General features: G+C 35.2%; 1 protein-coding gene across 2 annotated transcripts in view; it reads left to right on the forward strand.

Annotated features, from left to right (window-relative positions):
- The window catches only part of ETNK1 (ethanolamine kinase 1), a 67,516-nt gene extending 51,249 nt beyond the window's left edge, over positions 1–16,267 (forward strand). Inside the window, exons 6-9 of one of the 2 annotated variants that reach the window (XM_059185758.1) lie at positions 195–355; positions 10,066–10,139; positions 10,501–10,615; positions 11,564–16,267. In XM_059185758.1, coding sequence (XP_059041741.1) covers positions 195–355; positions 10,066–10,139; positions 10,501–10,573 — 308 coding nt within the window. In that variant the 3' untranslated portion in view covers positions 10,574–10,615; positions 11,564–16,267. Of the gene's footprint in view, positions 1–194; positions 356–10,065; positions 10,140–10,500 lie in introns of both variants that reach the window. The other variant, XM_059185759.1, reaches the window with a different exon arrangement.
- Positions 16,268–24,260: the final 7,993 nt, after the last annotated feature.

The following is a 24,260-nucleotide window of genomic DNA, read 5'->3' on the forward strand; positions in this document are numbered from 1 at the left end:
CAGTAAGAATTGATTATGATGATGAAATGTATTGTGCATTAGAATTTAAGTTGGAATACGTTATGATTTTTTGGTTTATTATTTTAATAAATGCGATTAACATCTAGTTATTTTAGGATTCCATTAGGGATTATTAAAGTATATAAGAGATAATGTGTTTTTAAAATCTTTAGTCTACTTTTTTTCCATTTCAGGTGTGAGTGATGTAGACTATAGTCTCTATCCAGACAGACAACTACAGGGCCAGTGGCTGCGTTCTTACCTTGAAGCATACAAAGAATTTAAGGGCTTTGGGACTGAAGTTACTGAAAAGGAGGTGGAAATACTCTTCATTCAGGTCAATCAGTTTGCATTGGTAAGTTTAAATATAAACAATGAGAGATTTTTTTTTTTTTTGCTAAGATTCTTAATACACTTTTTTTTTTTTTTTTTTCATTTTTTTTTTTTAATACACTTTTAAAAAGCTTTTAAATTAATTTTCATCATCTTCTAAAAGTTTCCCTTTTTGAGTTCTGAACATTTTTGTTCAAATAAGGACAAAACACTATTGTTGGGGCGCTTGGGTGGCTCAGTTTGGCTCAGGTCATGATCCCAGGATCCTGGGATTGAGCCCCACATCCAGCTCTCTGCTCAGCGGGAGCCTGCTTCCTTCTCTCTCTCCCCGCCTGCCTCTCTGCCTCCTTGTGATCTCTGTCTGTCAAATAAACAAATAAAATCTTAAAAACAAAACAAAACACTATTATTTATAGTTCTCTGTTGTAATGCTTTTGAGGACAGAGATTTTGTTTCATTCACTGATGTATCCCTAACCTCTAGAATAATAGTGCATATCTACATGGTAAGTGCCCAATAATTATTTAATGAATTGATTCTAGTTAGAGTTAAGGTTAATTGTGAAACAGTTCTTTATATTATATCTATTCTCTTTATGTTACAAAAAACATATAATCAAAAACAGATTTATGGGAAATGAGATTTTCCACAGTATGTTTAATCATCACATCTTAAGATCTTTAAAGTAGATTGGAAGAGCCAGTAGAATTATGTTTTCATAACGTAACCAGTATTTTGTCTTCATTTTCTTTTGATGAGCAGTTATTTCTAGACCTACTTCTCTGTACTCTCAAGCACATTTATTTTTTAAATAATAGTTCATTTAAATCACCTTTGGAGATTGATGTGATGAATTAGAATGAGCTTTCAGCTAAGGTGTTACACAAGTGAATACTAGATTGAAGATATTTTAATTATTTTTAGTTTTAATATAATTTGGTACAGTTGACATGGGGAATATTTGCTGTATTGTCTTTACAAATAGACTCTCTTGATGGCTCATGGGTTACTGTTTGCATTGTCTTAAGAGCGGCATTTTCCCAGAGCCATTCAGAATACATCTCAGGTAAGAGGGTGTGCTGACACTTGACTCATCTTCTGTTCTGGGATCTACTTTCAGTAGAACTGTTGACTAAATTAATGGCATGCTCTCCAGCTGGTACTAGGATGCCTGCTGCTTCTATATATTCTATTTAAGGATGATCTTAAAGCAGGGAATGTAAGGTTTTCATTCTCACAAGGTCATTTAATGAACTTGAGAATCCCTGTAATAGTTCTGTTTAGCCAATTTCTATATTAACAGGAAGAATATTATTGTTGCTATAATTTACATTTTTTTAATGTACCCATTAACATAAATTGTTCCTAATGCATTAGTTTATTAATTTCCACAAAAAGTCCACATAGCTTATAAATTCTTAGTCAAACAGAACCACTGCTGACTATTAAGAGAGCTAACTGGGGTTCCCTTATAAACTTTTGATGATAAAAATTTAGTAGCTTTGGGGGCGTCTGGGTGGCTCAGTGGGTTAAAGCCTCTGCTTTCGGCTCAGGTCATGATCCAGGGTCCTGGGATCGAGCCCTGCATCGGGCTCTCTGCTCTGCAGAGAGCAGAGAGCCTGCTTCCTCCTCTCTCTGCCTGTCTGCCTCTCTTGCCTACTTGTAATCTCTGTCTGTCAAACAAATAAATAAAACCTTAAAAAAAAAATTTAGTAGCATTGGGTACTGTAGTTAAATATACATGGTATTGAAAAATAATTACTTCTGGTTTGATTATCAAGTTTTTTATACATATTCATTAATCAGATATCTACTAACTATTATTACTTTGGTTCATATATATTTGAGGCTTAAAAGAAGAAGAAAACAGTGCATCTCTTCAATGTATTAATAATTTGGAAGGGCAAATAATTTGTACAAAATACTTCTTTTTGGGTAACATTTAACACCCATCGCTATTTGAAATTCTTAGCAGATTAGAATTCGAAGGAAATTTATTTAACTTGATTAAAAAAAAAAACAGTATTTAACCTGATTTTTTAAAAAAGAGAGGACGCCTGGGTGGTTCCGTGTGTTAAGCCTCTGCCTTCGGCTCAGTTCATGAACTCAGGGTCCTGGAATCGAGGCCTGCATCAGGCTCTCTGCTCAGCAGGGAGCTGCTTCCCCTCTCTGTCTCTGCCTGCCTCTCTGCCTACTTGTGGCCTCTCTCTCTGTCAAATAAATAAATAAAATCTTAAAAAAAAAAAAAAAAGAATGTATGAAATGTACAGCAAACATTCATGAAACGTCACATGTTCAGTAGAAGATCTTACAGAAAAAGAATTAGAGGGTTGTTAATGAGATACAAAACTTTAATACTTTTTAAATAATACTTCTCATTTAGCATGTCAATTTACACAATCTTTAGTTTTATATAATCATTATATAGTAAGTTTATTATGCTCTGAGATTCTCATACCATTTTCCAGTTTTTCCTCATTAAGAAACCATTGAGAACCAGTTCTGAAGCCAACTTTGGTTTGAGTTCCTCTTCTAGTTTAAATTGTGCTGGAGTCCTCTCTCTTTTGAGGTGCGTTACTTTCTTGTGTCAGGGGCTCTTGCCATCTTCAGAATAGAAACAATATAGCAGAATTTAGATGAATGCTCACATTTGGCTTCATCAGCACCTCTTATTGAGATTACTAATTCTCCTGAGATTTGATGTATCTGCCTTTCTTTTTTTTTTTTTTTTTTTTCTTCTTCAAAGATTTTATTTATTTATTTGACAGAAATCACAAGTAGACGGAAAGGCAGGCAGAGAGAGAGAGAGGGAAGCAGGCTCCCCGCTGAGCAGAGAGCCCGATGCGGGACTCGATCCCAGGACCCTGAGATCATGACCTGAGCCGAAGGCAGCGGCTTAACCCACTGAGCCACCCAGGCGCCCCGTATCTGCCTTTTTTTCAAGATTGTTTTTATAGGTTTTTTGTTTTTTAAGCTAGCCAGTTTATGTAATTCTCTTACCAACTCTTAATTTCATCCCATAATCATTTAGTAAATGTCTGTCACATTCTCAGGTGTTTGAATGAGTAAATAATTGGGAAGGTAGGGGGAAGTAAAAGCAAACCCTCAATCTTTTTTTTTTTTTTCATCTTTTATGCATTCCTCCTCATACCACTGCTGTCTTGTCTTCTCCCATCATTATTTAAAAAAAAAAAAAAAAGTTCATGTCAGGGTTGCCAATAATGACATAATTACTAAGTCCAGTTTAAACTTTGTCTTTTTTTTTTTATTTATTTATCTTACTTGCTCTGCCCATATCATTTAACAGTATTTACCATTGATGTTTACAGTTTTTTCTTTCATTACTTTTTGTGATAACTATTCTTCCTTGGTTCTTCTCATTTGTGTTTTTCTGCTCAGTTTCCTTCCCTGACTCTTCCTTTTCTTCCTCTTCTCCTGATCCTCTTATAATACTGGTGTTTTCTGGTGTCCTGAATTTGGGTTCCTCTCCCCTCTCCTTTCACTTCATGTACTTTCATTGGGTAATCTAATTATTATGTGGCTTTTTTTTTTTTTTTTTAAGATTTTAAAAATTCATTAGAGAGAGCCGGCACGAGTGAGGGCAGGAGCAGGGGTAGAGTCATTGGGAGAGAGAGAAGCATATTCCCCCCTGAGCAGGGAGCCTAACTTGGGGCTTGATCCCAGGACCCTGGGATCATGACCTGAGTCAAGGGTAGATGCTTAACCAGCTGAGCCACTCAGGCACCCCTAATTCCATGACTTTTACTGTCCTTTCTGTTAATGAGCCCAAGTAGAATTTCTTTCCTATGTCAATCTCCCAATCAGTATCTATCTGTCTCTGTCTGGTGTTCCTTTAGTAATTGAATGGAGTATGTCCAAACTTGAATTTTATTTCATGCACCTTGTCCTCTGTCCCATTATTTATTCTTTATTCCATCTTGATGAAATTAAAATACTATCTGAATTCTGTTTTCTGAAACCAGGGAAGAAGGAATTTTCTTTTATGTCTTTTGTTCCTCTTCATTCTCATATTTTTTCTTATTTCCAAGTTTTGTTACTCCCAGTTCCTAAAATTCTCTCAATTCTAACCCTTTCTCCTTAGTTGTATAACCTTCAATTAAGCTCTTAATCTCTCACCTGTGTTAGCCTTTGCCAGTCTCTTTGCCTCCAGGTTTTTTTTCGGTCTTTATTTCATCCTATACACCTAAAAAGATATCTTTGTAATAACTAGATCTAATTCATGAATCTAATTGTATCACTTTCAATCTTTATGGTCCCCTGTGATCTTCAGAGTGAAATCCAAATGATAACGTTCTTCAAATTCTTATTTCCCATTTTTTACCTCCCATTTCTGCTTTAGCAGAGTCATGTTGTTTTCTGTACACTCCATGTTTGAAGCCTGTATCCTTTTTTATAGTTATTTCTTCCTACCTAGAATGCCCTTTCCCTGCATCCTCTAGCAAGTTCCTCTTGGTCTATTTGGACATGTCTTAAATACTCTTTCCTCTGTGGGGACTCTTCCTTCCTTGATGACTTGTCACGAAGACAGCATATACATATATTACAAAGCTGATTTGATAAGTGGGGAAAAGAGTTTTTTTTTTTTTTTTAAAGGTTTTATTTATTTTTAGAGAAAGAGAGAGTACATGTGTTTGTTCACATGCATGTACACAAACACATGCACACAGAAGCAGGGAGAGGGGGAGAGAGGGAGGAGGAGAGAATCCCAGGTAGACTCCACCCCTAGTGAGCATGGAACCCAGTGTAGAGCTCCATCCCATGACCCCGAGATCATGGCTTGAGCCAAATGGGATGCTCAACCAACTGAGCCACGCAGGTGCCCTTGAAAATGGCTGATTAAATGTTTATTGCCGAAGACTTCATGTCTCACTGATTGTTTACTGTAACTAATGTAAGATGGCAAACAAGGTATTTGCACTATAAAATCAACTGGAGTATACATACAGGTTTTTAAAGCTATTCAGAGTCTCTTTTTTTTTCTTTTTCCCCAGAGTCTTTAAATACATTGTTTTTAGACTTTGGAAATTTTAGAATTTGGATAATTTCTAAGTGTTTAGGGATTTTTAAGAAAGGATACATTTTAGTTATTTTTTCATCATAAAAATCCTTGAGTTTTTCTTTGCTGCAGAGATGAGTAACCTAGAAATGAAAATGCCCTTTGATAGACGTAAATATCTCTAGTTTCCAAATCTGAAGGAAGTAGGTAAATCACACAACATTATTACATTATTTTATTTGGACTTAAATATTCTCTTTGGGGAGTACAAATAATTAACGGACTGTTTCCTGCATTTCTTTTTCATCCATTTAAGACTGTAATGTTACACATAAACTTTTCATTTTTCACCCTATAAAAGGTATTCTCTGCCAAAATGAGATTTTTGTGAAGTTTTATACATAATCCTCCTCTAGTGTAGAATCACTTATTTATATGAATGAATGTTGCTTGAGATGGTGGGAAGAGCTGGTTTGATACTATTTTTAGGTGTAGAATTTCCCACTTTCAGTCTTTTCTACTTACAGAACTGGCCCAATAGGAAGAGATTACAGTAGCATCCACAGAATATTTTTGTATCACTTAAAGTATGTCTAGGTGATTTAGACTAGTGGATCTCAAACTTTTTGGTTTCAGGATTCCCCCTTTAGACATCCAGATTTTTTTGAAGACCTCTGAGCTTTTGTTTATTTAGGTTAGTTATCAAAATTTATCACATTGAAAGTTAAAACAAATTGAAAATATATATTAAATAAATATTTTTAAAAATAATAAACTTAGAAGCATGCCTGAGTGGCACAGCCTGTTAAGCATTTGACTTTTGGTTTTGGCCCAGGTTCTGATCTCAGGATTGTGGAATTGAGCCCTGCATTTGGGCTCTATGCTCAGTGTGAAGTCTACTTGAGATACTCTCTTCCTCTCCCTTTACCCCTCCTGCTTCTTTCCCCCAAAAAGAAAGGAGTTAAAAAAAAAATGCATTTTAAGTGAAAAATAACTGTTTTCCAAAACAGAAGAATGGCATTATTTAGACTTTTACAAAGCTCTGTAATGTCTGGCTTAATAAAAGCTAGATTCTTATATCTACTTTTAGATTTCATCTGTTGCAACATACTGGTTTGGTTAAAGTATATAAAGAAAGTTCTGTTTCACATATGTGTTGTTGGAAGAGATGAATATTTTGGCTTTTCAGATAATTGTGGATATTCTTTTTGATACTTCACCAAAACTCAGCAAGTAATCATTTCTTAAAGGTTAGTTTTAATGTGCAGTCTGAAAACATCAGTTAACTTTTTGTACTTCAGTACATTATAAACCATTGCTTTATATGTACTTCCAGTGGCTCTTTTAGCAGTGTGTGATTTTGTAATTAGTAAGCATTATTTGGAAAATATGGATTTGAGTTGTACAGATCTTACAAATGTTGATACATCTCCTTATAGGATATAAAAATATCACATCCATTGATATCACAATTAGTATCTTTAGAAAAAGTACTTTATTGAGTACTGAATTGAGAAGCCGTGAAACTCACAGAGTCAAATATAGGTTTTCCAAAGTTCTAATTTTAGGTTGAATACGTAAAGACTGTGATTGGCAACAGCTACTGTCAATTAGTTTCACTGAAATGACAAATTCTTTGAGAAGTATCTGCCAAATGCCCAAGTCTAATAACTAGTTCAAATATCAGTTATTCTTTCAAGTAAAAATGATGTTCCATTAAACAGGAGCAAGTTCAGCTCATAGCTCAGTTATAAATGTTTTTCCTTGAAAGAATCTTCCTCCTTTGGGTAGAAATATAATAAAATTAATAGTTTCAATGGCTTGATAAAAGACATTCTTCAGTGAGACTGGCCTTTTATTTACTGTGTGTTGTGATGATGTATGTGTGTATTTGTGTGTGTATGTTTGGTGCCACTGCCTTGACATACTGTATGGTACCATTAGCTTCACCCACCATTGCTTTTAAACCATCGGTGCAGATGTTAAAATAGTCAGAAAGGCAAGTAGCACATTAATAATACTATAAAAAATAGTTTTGGTCCTCAGGAATTTCCCATGGTTGAGAACCACTGTTCTATACTTTAAAAAGAAGGAAGGTTCATTTTTTCTCGTAATTCACTTCTCGATACCTGAGACTTCCTCAGGTAGAGAGAAGACCATTTTTGAAAATTTTTATTATTTTTATCATTTTTATTTTATATAATATTAATTAGCATTTTATTGAATGTTTGTTACATACTGGATATAAAGACTAGGTTCCAGTGTGTGTTTTTTCCACACCACCAAGTAGTTCTCCAATTCTCAGCCATGACTGTGTGTCCTACAATTCTGTGTAAGTTTCAGATCCCACAGGTTAAGGATTCAGACTCAACAAGCCCACTATCTTCCTTTTCAGATGTCAGTCTCAAGTCTCACTTGTTCCTTATCCTTCTTACCCACGGGTTATAAAGTGGAGGTTTCCAAAACTTCGTCTGTGGGTGGAAATAATTTTGCTAGAGTGGCTCACAAAACTCAGGCATTTATGTTTATCAGTTTATCATAAAGGATGCAGGAGAACAGTCAGATGAAGACGTATATAGGGCGAGGTCCAGAAGGGTTCTAAGCACAGAAACTGCTGTTCTCCAAGAGCTTAAGGTGTAACCATCCTCTAGCTTGTAGATGTGTTCTGGTTCACTGGGCCTGGAAGCTCTCTGAACCCCTTCCTTTTGGGTTATATAGAGACTTAATTACCTAGGCAAGACTGATTAAAACATTGGCCATTGAAAGACTGAACTCAGTCTCACTTCTCCCCTCCCTGAAGGTGGTGAGATGGTGGATCATCTCTCTGATCATACGGTTGGTTCCCCTGGCAACCAGTCTTCCTCTGGAGGGGGTTTCCAAAAGTCACCTCATTAACATAAACAGGTGTATTTGAAAGGGGCTTGTTATGAATAACAAGAATTTCCTTTTACTTTTATTGCTCTGGAACTGTTCCAGAAACTTAAGATACAAGATCAAATATTATAACAAAAATATGTTCCCGTTGCTCTTAATATGAAATTCTAAGGATTTGGGGAACTATGAGCCAGAAACAGTAGTTGAAGACCAATACATAATTCTTACTATAAAGCATAGTATCACTTCTTCGTTTTACAGATGGGGAAAGAGAGGTATAGGTGGGTTAATTAAATTGCTCAAAGCCATTCGGCTAGTAATTTTTGCAGTTTGACTCCAGAGATCAGCTTTTTTTTTTTTTTTCCTTAAGTTAACCATTAGGCTTCATGTGCGTGTACTTTCTGTTTACTCTTTAATGCATTGTTTATTCTTTTCTGTATCTGTATTTGATGGGAAGTTATATATCCTGATAGTGGTTTTTTGAGGAAGTTAAACACAAAGCGCATTATTAATTTTTAAATAGATATTTTTACAACATACTTTAAAGAGCTCTTTAGAGGGTAAAAATTTATATCTATCTATTCATCAATCTATAATTTCCATTAATCATTAAAACAATCCTGTGTGGAATACAGAATGGCTAATAATTAGTTTCTCATATTTTTAAAGTGATGATTTGGTCTTTAAAAATTTGTGACTTATTGAAAGTTGAAAAAGGAGTTAGTGGCAGGACCTGGACTTGAACCCCCACAGTTCTCAATTCAAATTAAGAATCCTTTCTCATAACACCTTGTTGTTTCACCTGTCAAATTGGGTTGTCTGGTTGTTTTAATACCAAGATCACAGCTGTGGAGCAATTTTCTTCTTAGATACCTTTTGTTGTTACTAGAGGGAATTTAGCTGAAATAAAACCCTTATCTTTAAGACTTTTTTTTCCTAGTTGGAATTTTTCTAGTTGGAGTAGACTGCTTTGAGGGAAGTGAAGGTTTATTAGTTATTATCAGAATCTTAAAATATTTTCATGTTTAACTGGAAATAGATTGTACAGCAAACACAAGTAGTTATTTTACAGCTCCTACACAGTCATCTGTTTTTCTCTTAAAGTATTAAGACGCATTTTTCTCTGACATAAGTAAAATCATGTTACTTTATGTAACATGGTTGTTTATGCAGAATTGTTGGGCTAATAAAAATTGTTTTCAGGTGTTTGTCATGTCTAGAACATTTTTCACATTTAAATATGAAATTAAATATTTAAATAATTTTTGTTTTTGAGATTTGGATTTCCCTTTTTGTTTTTATTTTTATGTCAAAAAACAAAGTCTTTTGGTAATTATGTATTTTATAGGAAAGCCTGTTAGCAATTATAATCAATATCTATTAGGGCTTATGCTGAACTCTGTCTTCACAAAACAGTTACAGGAATTGGGTTCTGTGTTTTTTTGTTTTTAAAGATTTTATTTATTTGACAGAGATCACAAGTAGGCAGAGAGAGGAGGAAGCAGGCTCCCTGCTGAGCAGCGAGCCTGTTGTGGGGCTCAATCCCAGGACTAGGGATCACGCCCAAGGTGAATTTAACCCACTGAGCCACCCAGGCGCCCCTGGGCTCTGTGTTTTAAGAAGTTATAATACAGTCTAACCTCTTTTGGTGTGGACAGAAGTGATCTGTAGCCGTCTAGGTTACTGTACTCTTCAGTATTATCTGTATTTTAAGTATTTTGTGTAAAAAAAGCATCAAGATCGTATTCTGCATTGAGTTGATAAAAAAGGGAAACATTATTTGATTATTGTTTAATAGAGAAGTGTATTATAATTCTTGATTTTCCTTTTCTCCTTTTTAGGCTTCTCATTTCTTTTGGGGATTGTGGGCTTTGATTCAAGCCAAATACTCGACTATTGATTTTGATTTCCTTGGGTAAGTTTAATTGTGCTGTATGTATTACATTTGTCTTTACTTTTTTTTTTTTGATGTACACATAGGACTCATAGAGTATACATACCATAGTTATTATTCTCAGTCAAATGTTACAAGGGTTGCATACATTTAAATAATTGGTCTGCAAGGAAATCTGATCTAAATACCAGATTTAAATACAGATTAAATGCTGTATTAGAAAAGTGTCCAGTAGATGGTGCAATAAACTAAAAATACATCCTTTGAAAAATCCTAAAACTTAAAAAAAAAAAAATCAGCTTAGAAGGGTGAGTGGAAAATGAAGGAAGGATTAAGTTTTTCATTTTTTTAATTAATTCTGTTGTTATTCTTTTTTCACTAGGTATGCAATTGTTCGTTTTAACCAGTACTTTAAAATGAAGCCTGAAGTTACTGCATTAAAAGTGCCTGAGTAAAGAAGAGATTTGATTATTCTCAAGTGGTTGAACAATGCTTGTGTATCTTTTCTTAAGAAATTTTGAAAAGCCAATGTTTGTTAAAATTCTGTTGTTTAATTTGGTTATCTTGCTTTACAAATTATGCCTCCAAACAACCAATCTATTTTTTAAATGACTGAATGATGTCAAGAAGTGTACCTACTGCTATCAGTATGTGGTGGATTAGAAGTTTGTTAAATTTGCAAAAAGGTATAAATATGTCAGTTTAATCCTTTCTTTGATAATTTAATCTATGTTATATGTGAATTATTTATTATAAATTTAACATAATTCTGTGACTGCTTTCATCTGTTTCATCTGTTGGTTGAGTGTAAGCAATGAAATATTCCAGAGAAAAATTTTTTAAAGTTTTAATTTAGTAATTTTAATTTTAGCAAACAATTTAGGTGTTCATTGTAACCTTTTTATCTTGATACCCTATAAGAAATATGAATCATTCACTCTTAAAATGCCAGATACTAGTATAGATAACTTAGGGTGGTCATAGAAAAATACCTGTATATGAGGGTAAATTACATTTACTGTCTACTTTTAGTGGTACGTCTTTTTGAATTGAATATTGGAAAATGTTTTTTGGGGGGGAATATATCTTAAAATTAGATTATCCTTTCATACATAGTCTGGCAGTATAAATATTAATATTTACCTATAATCCTGGAATAGATATGATTTTATGTTACCAAAATCTGCATTAAATAATGTTTTCACATACTAAATACAGTCATTTAAGTTGCTAGTTTGTTCTTAAAATTTGATAATATCACATTTTTTTTTTTTACCAAAAATTTACTTATTGAAATATTCTTTGTTTCTGTTTAGCTAGTAGAACAAATGCTAATTTCTGAAACAAAGATAGAAAGGTTATCATATTTGGGAACAAGAAAATAGCATTTAGATTCTTCTTTACCTTTCCAGATTCATTCCTTAACACTTTGTTTCATGTTTCAGTTTGGCTCTGTGTCTTTAGAATGATAGCAAATGATTACGTGATATATATAGCTTCAGAGAAATAAATTAAAAGCAGTTAAAAGAAATAACATTTAGCACATTGATCTAATACACTTAAAATCTAACAAAATGTGAATTAAACAGAAATATTCATGGTAGGCCGGCTTCTGTTTTAGTTTTCTTGGTTTTGTTTGTAAGAGGGTGGCAGTTACTATATGGAAGGAAGTTAGATCTTTGCAATCAGTAGTCTTCAAGTTTTGAGGACTGATGGTTTGTGGAGTTGAGCAGTCATGGTTAACTTAGAAAATTAGTCTGACAGGCTTTGCACTTTGGTCACATAAGTGCCCATGTACAAAGTTGACTTAATGAATCTGCATATTCAGAATATGCAACTACAAATATATCCTCTGAGAAATCTTCTGGGGAGTTTGATGTATTATTCCAAATGACTTATATTCTCAGATAAGTGCTTTAAAATACTTGGATTATCTCAAGATGTTTAAAGCTAATAAAGTAAGTAGAAACACTTGAAGGCCATTTTAAATGGTAAATTCTAGTTACATAAATAGAATCTTAAAATCTGCTTGTGTCTTTAACAGTGTTAGACTAAAATTTGTTTTCTACCTCCCCAATGTTAAAATGTTCACTTCTGTTTTTATAAACCATATTACTATAGGATCAGTAGAATTTTACCTAATTGACTAAATGAATGGAACCAATTAATTGATAGCTTTTTACATAATGTTAGAATGAGCTGGAAGAATTGTTTTTGGTGGAATTTTCATCTGCAATTGGAACATTTTCTTAGGACAATGAATAATATATTAAAAAACCCTTGTTTTCTTTCTTTTTTTTTTTTTTTTCTTTCTGATTTCTTAAAGTGCAACAATATATATCTTGGAAAACTATGGGAGGAGAGAAGATCAGTTTTCTACCTTATTCCATAGTCTTCAACTATCTTGAGTAGAGATTCACTGAGCCTTTGCTGGTAGACTGTGTGTAGCTGCTAGCTGTGATACTCTTGTTTTTCAGAGAGATTCATATAGAACTGAATGTAAAGGGGAATAGAGGCTTTCACTTTAGCCCTGGGAGTATGCAGTGGAAGTGGAAACAAAATGAGACATATAAGATATTTTCCCCACCCTTGGCTAGATACTGGGTGTCATGATGCTACCACATCCTGTACAGGTCTTTGGTATCATGCTGCAGACTAATAAGTGGGTTCAAAATTGCTTTTCTTTTTATCCACCATTTAAGGATTCTAAAGGAAAAACATCCCTCTAAAATTTGTCCTTTGGCTTGCTGAGATGTCTGTTGCCTTTTTATGTTACGCTAAGGAACTTGAATGCCTTACCTAATAACTCAGCTGGTAGTAAGTTCATTTTGTAAATATGAAAATGGTTGTTAGAGGAGTGGCATTCATGTGTACTCATTGTTGTTAGTCAATAGACCATAGTGGCCTGGATGCTTTAACAAGCAAAATTCCACAATTTTTCCTTTTGTTCCTTATGTACTTACATGATCTTACCTGACCAGTAATATTTTTTTTTCCCCCTCTTGACCCCATGCTACCACCTGATTATCTGGAAATCAGAGAGATGTGGTAGTGAATCATACTGTTCACATGGTCATTTGAGATCAACATGAGCACAAAACTCAACTAGGTCTGCCTGGAATGTATATAAAACAGTGTAAATAAAGATTGTAAACTAGTGTGAATTGTATCTTGCATATGAGATTGTGGATTGTTTTCCATTCTCTTTTGTAGATTTTTTTTTTCTTTTTTTGGTAAGGAAATGATTCAGCTCTTTGGTTTTAGACTGGAAATAGCCAAAAGTTCTGGCTGCATAGTGGGATAACAAGGGGAACTGGAAAAATAGGGTTTATCAGTTTTTGTTAATGTCAGTACTTATTTATTTAGCCTCTCAGTGCCTAATATGACTTTTCTTCATTCTTTAGTTGGCCATTAGGTTTTGTGAGATTAGATTCCTATGAGCAGTAAATTGATAAACGGCTAGAGCTACTTTTTTGAGTCACGATTCTAAGCTAAAGCAAATTAAAAATATAATGTGATGAGTGCAGACTGAAGTATTATCCTTTCCTATTTTCAAGGTTGTTAACCTTTTTCTAAAAAAAACAAAAAACCCTTGAAATTTTGCATAACTGTGTGAATCAAAATCCCGTATATGAGAGATATAATAGCTCTTGGTTCAACTTCTCATTTGGCTTCTCTTGGTTCAACTTCTCATTTGGCTTCTTTAAATATAAAGTTGTTCATTAGGGGATTGTAAAAGACAAAAAAGATGTAAGTCATGACTAATCTTTTAACGACTGCTATTTTCATCTTTGCTGAACTACAAATATTTGTTTTAGCTTATAAATATGTTACTAAGCTTCCAGATTTAAAGGAAAAAAGTTTCCCCAAGCACTCTCAATTAAAAAATTAAAAACCTTCACTTTAAAAATTATATAGATTTTTATTTTTTATATATTATGTGAATATTTCTGTATCATTACATTTCTCTATCATTACACATAATAAGACTGTGAATACTATCAGTTTGATTTTCTGCTTTAAATTGCTTTTAATAAGCATTTTAGTTGGATTCCAAAGTGATAGAGACTTAAGCTTCTAATATTAATCAGTCATTCAGTTGATAGACAAAGGTACCAATGCTTTATGCTAGGAAGAGAATTTTGTTACTGGCAGCATCTTACACTACTTTCCTCAAAAGGCAAACACAAGTAATTATTATGCAAGAAGGAAATGAATTTTAAATATGTGGTAAAGCAGCTTTCGCTTCATTTCAGAATTGATTTACTTTGATTTTTCTTCCTTAGTTTACTAGATTTTAGAATGTCCTTTGACTGGAAACTTAGCTACATATTAAGGCAATCTGTTTTGCTTTTATTTTCTTTAAAAAAAAAAAAAAAAAAGACGTCAGTTAAATCGAACCACTTTTTTTCCAGTTACATATCACTTGTGTGATTACAGTGTTATGTTTTGGGTTTGATGTCTTTGGACAGAAAAGCCTATCAGTTATTTTAAATGATTTTTTCCCCTCATCTTTGAAGCTTAGTCTGTAACTATGTTGATATAAAGAAAATACTTGGGTTTGCATTACTTGAACACTTGAAAACTGAAATCAGTAAGGTGTCTTAAATAATGAATTAGATTTTTCTGAACACAGTTTTTATACAAACAACTTTCATTTCTGGATCATAGTTTGAAATAGAAGGTTTCAACTCTTTGAATGAGCAAAAATGACAGGCTTATAGAAAAATATCCTTTTGTGTTTCAGGCATCCCAAATTAAACTTTTTGTAGGTTTCTGTCCTAAAATCTGCTTTCTCTTTTCTCCTGTACTTAATGCACTTGCTATTCTATAGATGTTATCAAACAAGTGGTTAAAGTAAAATCTGTGTTCATTATGAATCTTTCAGCTTTTCTAGTTATGAAAAATTACTCTGTAAAATACTCTTAATCCCTAAATATAGTCATATTTTTGTTTACATCTTACCCATTAATGGTATAAATACCATTAATCATTTTATAAAACACACAATGTTTATAAAAATTGAAGACATTACATGTTGTATTGCAACTAGTTAGTGAAGGGTAAGAAGCTGGCTGATTTGAATTGTTTCATTAATTAAAATTTCAAAACTCTTTACTAAAGGAATTTTCAGAGATAGGTTGAGACCTGGTAGTATCCATGTAAACTAGCTTTTGTGACCTGGAGAAAACCCCCCCAAAACAGTGGAGGAGCCAAGAGGATTTACGTGGCATGGTTGTGGTGTGCTGCTACTTCAGTTTAGGTAGTGACACACTGAAATTTTTTTATCCAGTAATCTGAAGAAGTTTCCTGTTGTTTATGTGTATTAAAACTAACTATAAATTGGTAGAATCCGCTAAGAGGAAACTTTGTACTGTATTGAGGAATCTTTTTTACGGCTAGGTGAAGTTTCCATGATATGAAGTATTTGACTTTTAAAATAATACTGTTATCTTAAGAAATAACACATGGCGTTATTCCATGTTCTCAAGTGATAATTTCCTTGATTGAGTTTCAGAATAAAAAAAAAAACCACCAAAATGAATAATTGTCACTGCGTTAGCTGTGTGTTGAATTGAAAAATTGTGGCATAAAGCTTAAATTTGTGTTTATCAAATGTGAACCATAGTAGTATAATGCTGCTTTGTATATACTGTAAGTGCTACAAATAGTCTCAGCACTGAAAATGTATTGATACCTCTCAAATGAATGCAAATTTTGATGTAGGTGTTTTGATATGCCTCAGAAAGTATCTGAGTGTCTGAGAACTTGTTAATCTGTTTGGTAATGGAGATACTTCCTGTTTTTCGTTGCATATTTTCATGTTTAAAATTTAATTTTTACATTTTTACTACTGTTAATTTAAGTGTAAAATTTGTTCTGTGGATAAAAATGGGGTTGCCGGTGAAGAAAATTAAAAACAGCCTCATTCATGTAACTGCTTAAGTAAAAATACATTTTTGCTGTATGTTCAGAAACTTTTAATGAAGTTGTTTGTATTTCTGTTTGAATATGAGTGATGTTTAGGCTTTATTTCCATTTAATAAGGCCTTTTACCATTGATTAAATGAAGGAATGTATCTTTTTGAAGAGATTTATATTCTGTAAATAAAAATTGGTTGTAACAATAAAGTTGGGTTCTAACTGCAGTGTACTATAAATCTTGTTATTGCAACTTACTTTGTTGGTGGTTTTTCTTTTTGAGGGGCCAGAAAACAAGGCTTTTCATAGTGTATACTATGTATTTGAAGTGATCATTTAAATTTCTCTAATTCTCTGGTTTTATAGAGTGTTAAAAAGTTTTGAAAAATGTGGGCGCCTGGGTGGCTCAGTGGGTTGAGCCTCTGCTTTCGGCTCAGGTCATGATCTCAGGGTTCTGGGATCGAGTCCCACATCGGGCTCTCTGCTCGGCAGGGAGCCTGCTTCCTCCTTCCCCTCTCTCTGCCTGCCTCTCTGCCTGCTTGTGATCTCTGTCTGTCAAATAAATAAAATCTTTAAAAAAAAAAAAGTTTTGAAAAATGTTTGCTTTCAGAAACTTAGTTGAGAGTGTGAAATGTTATGTAACTTAGTAAACAAATTCTATTTACTTTTTTTAAAAAATATTTTTAAATTTATTTAACAGAGAGCAGAAGTAGGTGGAGCAGTAGGCAAGAGGGAGAGGGAGAAGCAGGTTCCCCACTAGGAAGGAGCCCAATGCGGGACTTGATTCCAGGACCCTGGGATCACAACCAAAGCTGAAGGCGGCCACTTAACCAACTGAGCCACCCAGGTGTCCCAACAAATTCTAGTTACTTAGTTTAAAAATTCATTATTCTTCCAACCACTCAGCTTTGTGTCTTCACTGTGAATTAGGGCCAAAAACAGATAAATAAAGATACTCTTTGGGACTTAGCATCTTAGTCTATGCAGGGAGTAGCCATCCAGTGTTTATTAAACTTTAATTATCAGGTAATGTGAAAGACTACTGTCAGATATCATGAAAATCAGTTCTCCATAACAAAAATAGTCAGCCTTGTGTGTGTGTGATAAAATGTTTTCCAGTTTGGGTTTATCTCGTGTTTTCTAGATAAATTTATATTAGAATAAGGTTATGTATTGCCAGTCAAAATACTACAAAAGTGATGTCTTTTTGAGGAGAACACATCTGAGGAACTCGTTGTTGTTGTTGATTTTGATCAGTTGGTTGAAGTAGTATTCTGTGGCTTTACCTTGTAGTGTTTGTTTTTTCCTCAGAGAGCCTGATGCAGGGCTCGATCCCAGGACCCTAAGATCATGACCTGAGGCAAAGGCAGAGTCTCAACCCACTGAGCCACCCAGGCACCCCCGTATATCACCATTTTATTGTAAGGAATCCTCTGTATATCTTTATGTCATCTATCATTCATGTGGCAGTATTTTAAGTATAGACTCTCAGATTTATTTATTGGATTATAATCTGTTACTATACTTATGTACATTGATGTTAAAATGTCTGAGATTTGGCTTAGGGGAGCCCCATCAGATCTAGCTCCTTCAGATGTACCAGAATATGTTTTGAGCACTTTCTTACTTTATAGTAAATCCTTCCAGAGCCATAGAATCAGCCCTTTTTCCAAGGAACTTTTTTTTTTTAGTGGTCCTTAGAAACTTAAATTTGGTAACTGGGTACACTTATTAATTCTGCGATATCACATCCTAGGCCCTTTTAGCTGGCAGACCAAGGAAACATTTATATGTAAATACTACATTTTATAAATTGTTAAGTACATACTGACACTTCAGTTTTTTTTTTTTTTTTTAAGATTTTATTTATTTATTTGACAGAGATCACAAGTAGGCAGAGAGGCAGGCAGAGAGAGAGGAGGAAGCAGGCTTTCTGCTGAGCAGAGAGCCCGATGTGGGACTCGATCCCAGGACCTGGGATCATGACCTGAGCCGAAGGCAGCGGCTTAACCCACTGAGCCACCCAGGCGCCCTGACACTTCAGTTTTTAATCCAATTTCAGAGTTCTCCCTTGCCTCTCCCATTTCGTATTTGTTCTCCCTTTTCTTTACTCTGATGATATATATTTTGTTAAGAATACTAGAGTCTATGTGCCCTTTTCATTCATTGTATCACACGAGGTATGAAATGTTAATATAGTTAACTAGTCATAGTGGTTTTAACCATAGTCATTTGATTAAAGTGGTGTCTGCCAAGTGTCTCCCCATTTTATTTTTTTTAGGATTTTATTTATTAGTGTCCCTGTGTGCGAGCTTGAGCATAAGGGCGGAGAGGGGAGGGTAGGGGAGGGGGCAGAGGGAGAGGGAGAGAGAGAAGCAGACTTCCTGCTGAGCAGGGAGCCGAATCGGGGCTCATCTCAGGCCTTCAGGATCATGACTTGAGCTGAAGGCAGATGCTTAAATCAACTGAGCCACCGAGGTGCCCCACCCATGTTCTACTTTTAATTAATAAGCATCTTGTGAGAGGAGATACTCTGAAACTATGCGATTTTATGCTATTTTAGCATCCATCATCAGTTTTTGCCTGCAGCAGTTATTGTGATGTTTGGCTGTTGCTCATATGCTATTTCTCTCTTCTACTTTGTTTTAATTCTAAAATTGGAATTTTACTGTAGGAAGAGTTATTTTCCTCCAATTTACTTATTTTATTCAGCTATATCAGAACACAAGGATACTTAATTCTATAGGCTCTAATATATTACAGTCATTTTGTTGCTCAATTTGTTCCAGTTTGGTAATTGAGTGAGAGCTCCTCTAAGTTGTTTGCTGTAACCTTTCAATATGCTCATATCGTTTCTTGAGCATTTCGTTTTCTGGCAACATATGGCTTTCCAGGCTAGTCTTGTAACTTCTCTTCCCCAACCCTCAATTCAATTATTTCTCCAAGGAGCCCTGACTTTATAGAGAATGAGATTTAGAAACCAAGATCTGGGTGTCAGGTGTGCTCATTCTTGCTGGGGTGTTACTGCTTCTATATTCTGTCAGCTGACAGAATCAGGAAATTATATATATATATATGTGATATATGTATATATATCTAAAATAACACACCCATGCATCTATATTTCTTTATCCATCTGCTTTTATGACTTTATGTTGAAATCATTTAAGATTTACAGAAAAGTCTCAAGAATAGTTCAGTGCACTGCCATATATCCTTATTGAAACTCCCTCAATATTTATCATTTTCTCTTTATTTCTTTTCATGAATTGAATTATTTGAGAGAAGTCTGCACACATGAATCTCATTTACCCCTCAATACTTGTATTTCCTAAGTTGTCTTCTCACCTCCATTTTTTCCTGTGTATGTAGTATGTTATTTTTTTTCCTGGCTCTTTTCTTCCTTTCTTTACTTTCTAACATTTCCTTTCTCTCTTTATTCCTTCATCCCTTCCTTCAGTTTATTTATTTGAGATAAAATGAGAGCACAAGCAGGGGAGGAGCGTCAGGCAGAGAAAGAGGGAAAAGCAGATTCTGTGCTGAGTGGAGAGCCTACATGGGGCTTGACCCCAGGACCCTGGGATCATGACCAGAGCCAAATGCAGACAGTTAACTGACTGAGCAACCAACTGCCCCATTTCTGGCTCTGTTTTCAAGATTTTTTTTTTCTTTTTAGTTGCTTTTCAGTGATTTGATTATGATGTATTTAAATGTGCATCCTTTGTATTATCCTGCTTAGGTTTTGACCTTTTTCAATCTGTAAATTTATCTTTTATCAAATTTGGGGGGAATTTCCCCTGTTTCTTCAGGTATATATTCTGACCCATTCTCTTTGTGAGTCTCCAAAGACTGATACTGTTTGATAGGTCTCTAATGTTCAGTTCATTTTCCCCCCAATATCTATCTTCTTTTTCTCAGGTTTGGAATATTTCTGTTGGTCTGTCTTCATATTTCGCTGATACTTTCTCCCATCTCATTTCCAAACTGCTGTTATGCCTGTCCAGTGACTTTTTTCATTTTGGTGGTATTATCTTCTTTTTTAAAAAGATTTTATTTATTTGACAGACAGGGAGACAGCGAGAGCAGGAACACCACCAGGGGGAGTGGGAGAGGGAGAAGCAGGGAGCTGGATGGGAGACTTGATCCCAGGACCCTGGGATTATGACCTGAGCTGAAGGCAGATGCTTAACGACTGAGCCACCCAGGCAACCCCTGCCCTGCCCTCTTTGCTTTGATATTATTTTTAAAAGTTCTGAACTCTTCATTTGATTATTTTTAAAGTTTCTGTGTCTTTCCTTTTTTTTTTTTTTTTTAAGATTATTTATTTATTTGACAGAGATCTTAAGTAGGCAGAGAGGCAGGCAGAGAGAGGGAGGGAGAAGCAGGCTCCCTGCCGAGCAGAGAGCCCGATGCAGGGCTGGATCCCAGGACCCTGAGATCATGACCTGAGCCGAAGGCAGAGGCTTAATCCACTGAGCCACCCAGGCGCCCCTTTCTGTGTCTTTCCTGAGATTTCCTATTTATCATGTGCAGAGTCATCTTTATGTCTCTGAGCATAGCTGTAAAGTGGCTTTAAAATCCTCATCCAATAATTTCAGCAACCAAGTCATCTCGGGGACAAGGTTTCTTTTGAGTGTGGGTCATATTTTCTTGTTTCTTTGTATGTCTGGTGGTTTTGGATTTGTATCCTGGACATTGTGATTGATTTGTAGAGACTCAACTCTATTTTGAACCTCTGAAAAGTATTGATTTTCTTTGTTTGTTTTAGCAGATAGTATAACTTGGCTGTACCCAAGCCTCAAACTCTGGTTCCTCTTCGGTAAGAGGCAGCTAAAATTTTCAGGGCTTAATTATTATTTTTGTGGGGGGGGGCGCTTTTTTTGGGGGGGGGGCTCGGCTGCTTGGAGTATGCTTCATACATGCATATTACAGAGGTCAGTCAGAGATTTGGGCCGAGTAGATATATGCAGATTTTACTGCCATTTCTAGGTCTTTTTGAAATTTTCATACTTTTCCAGCTGTGAGGTTGTTTTGAACTCTGTCCTCTTGTTCTTAAAGTAAGACTACAGGTTTTCTAGGTTTTAGTGACACCACAAACCTCTGGCTTGTGGCTTGCCCTCAGGTGTAATGCTAGTAAAATGGGAAACTCTGTAAGGGCCTACTTAGCCAGAGCGACTCCATCTCGGTTAAAGAGCCATTTTGTTGTTTTGTGCAGTAAACTTAAACTGACCCTGCACACCCCCCCACTCCCCGCCCCCAGAGGACCTTACTTAGAAGCAAGCCTGGGAAACCAGTAAAATATGGTGGACCAGTCCCTGATAACAGAGCCCAAATACAAGGACGGGTCAGGTCAGGTGGAGATAACAGAGCCCAGAATGCAAGGACGGGTCAGGTCAGGTGGAGACATCCAATCAGTAAAGCACACATACTGTCTCCCTAACCACCAAAGAATGTAAACCCCACTTTTTGGGCGCCAGTTCTGACCAGAGTGATAGGCTAGTTCAAACAGTTGCTATAGCGTAAATTGTAATTCAACTGGCCACCTGCGTGTGACCTAACATGACTATGCAACTTTCTCTGTGTGTGACAATCTCATTGGCCAGGCTCAACCACATGGCCTTTGCTCTATAAAAGCTAGTCTGTGAGGCTGGGGGTCGTTGCTCTCTCTGCAAGAGACAGCCCTGACCGGTTGGTTTGATTCTCAATACTGGGGTGAAATAAAGCCTTGCTTGACTTTCACTTTGTATCAGTCTCGCTTCTTTGATCACGGACCCTAACAACTCCATCTCATTCTCTTTTATCTAAGTGTAAATCTGCTCTAGTTTCTTTTTGCTATTGGTTGCTCTCTAGTGTTTTTAGGTAATTTCATATATCTCAAGTTTATGATGATCTGTGGGAACCTGGGTCCAATAGGAGTTACTCCTCCATTCAGTGTAGAACCTTTTAATCTTAGCTTTTTCATTTGGGAATATAATTGACACTTTAAATTGGTATGGGTGTTAAATGTTCTGAAATTTTCTCTAAATACTACCTTCAAGCAAATACTATATATTATAACTTGCAGTGCTTTAATTACTGTTTTTTAGGAATCGCATAATTTGCTCCTCGTTCAATAGAAAGTTGTTTAATTTCTAGGTGGAAGGACTTAGATATTTGGTTTTGTTCTTAGTATCTTGATTTATTTCAAGTGTTTGTATTATTTCTACTTGATGGAAATTATTGATGTTTGACTTAATATGTGATCCAATTTTGAGAATGTCCCATGTATTTTTGAGAAGAAGGTATATTCTGTATCGTCAGGGTGTGGTGGTACACACCCAAACATAGTCTATCCTCACTATTTATGGATTCCATATTTATGAATTTGCTTATTTGCCAAAATTTATTTGTAACCCCAAAGTTGGTTCTTGAAGCTCTTTTATGGTCATTTGTGGACATGTACATGTGCAGAGTGATGAAAAATTTTGAGTGTCTGACATGCACATTCCCAGCTGAGACTGAACAAGCTGACACTCTGCGTTCTTGTTTCAGCTCCCATACTGTAAACAAAGTCCTTTTTGCTATATATTTAGTGCCACGTAGTTCACATGTTTTTGCTTTTTCCATAAGGTGGGGCAGGGGCAGAGGGAAAAGCAGACTCCTGGCAGGGCCCAGGTTGGGACTGGATCCCAGGACCTGGAGATCATGACCTGAGCTGGTGTCAGATGCCAGCCGACTGAGCCATCCAGGCGTCCCTTCCCTGAGTAGATTTACATAATGGGACCTCACTTAGTTTATTAAATGAATGAATCAAAGTCTTAGGAAATATTTCCAGTCAAGCAAAATATAAGACCGTGTTTGGTCTTAGAGAGAGATAAGCCCTGGAAATGACTGGCTGGAATAACTTTTCCTGATCTGAGAAGCTACCTCTCAGGGGAAGCTGCACTGAACTATTTTGGAAGTCAGAGATCCATTTTTTTTTTTTTTTTAAACCATATCATTCTGTGATTTGGTTTTAGTTTATTTAGTTGAGCCAAAATTTGCAGAAGTATGTTGATATTTTGTTAACTGTTACTGATTTCTTAGAAGTGTCCAGAATATAGTGTTCTTAGAACCTAGCATGCTAGCAGCTTTTCAAGCCCCACCCAGAGGATAGTTTTTAAAAATGTGTGTCTATAACTGAGATAAGCAGTACAAGATTTTTTTTCCTTTTCATGAGTTCAGTCAAAATCTGTAATTGTTATTCTCATAATACTGTGTAAATACTTTTATTCACAATAAAACCCAAGGCAAGCATCACTGACTTTATTATTTAAAGTGGCCATCATTAATAATTCATTACGCAGGGAACGACTTACTTTTCCTTAAGATTTGGCATTTGCATTGGATTACATCCTCTGTTCCTTACCCAGGACATCACAAAAGAGGAATCAGTCTAAAACACTACTCTTTGACATACCAGTTTTTTTTTTTTTTAACTGCATTATTAAACACAAGATCACGAAACAAACATCTTCGTTTCTACTGCAATTTCTCTAGTTGGTTTTCTCAACTATTTATATTGTGAATCTTAATAGTTGAAAATTTATTTGGTCTCTTATAAAAACATGTATTAATAATTAGTTGATAAAGGATTGCCACTTTAATCTCACTACATTTTAAGAATCTAACTCAAACTGTTCTCTTTTTTCCCAGTTTTGTAACACTTGGAAAGAATTTAAAATTTTATTGTGCTTCTAGCAGTTTTTTTTCACATGGAAGCAGAAGGCTGTGTAGGTGCCTTGTAAAAGGCTGTCTTAGTGACATCCCTAACAAGAACCCAAAGCAATCCTGTTAAAAAAGATTTCTGAGTTTTAGCTTTGCAATATTCTAAGAAAAATAAACAAGAAAGAAAATGTAACCAGTTGACCACATTTGCCAGTGTGAGTTTCCTTCCTTGGTTAGAGGAGCAATTTTTTTTCCCTCTTGTGTTAGCTGATTCTGTGTTGACAAATCAGCTCAAATTATCTTCCGCAATGAAAAAATGAAGGAGCTAAGGGGGGTTGCTAATAGCACCAGACTTTGTAATGGTTGAGTGGAATTTAGTTTCTGCTTTTCTTTTTCCCTGTGAAAAAGAGTATCTCACTAGAGACATTCAGAAACTAGAGATAAGTGTTGGGTAGTGGAAAGACCCTGTTCAGGTGACAGGAACTCCCAATGACGATATGGGTTTTATGGGCTTCGTTTCCTCATTACAATAAC

This window comes from Mustela lutreola, chromosome 8, assembly GCF_030435805.1.
Source record: "Mustela lutreola isolate mMusLut2 chromosome 8, mMusLut2.pri, whole genome shotgun sequence".
NCBI lineage: Eukaryota > Metazoa > Chordata > Mammalia > Carnivora > Mustelidae > Mustela > Mustela lutreola.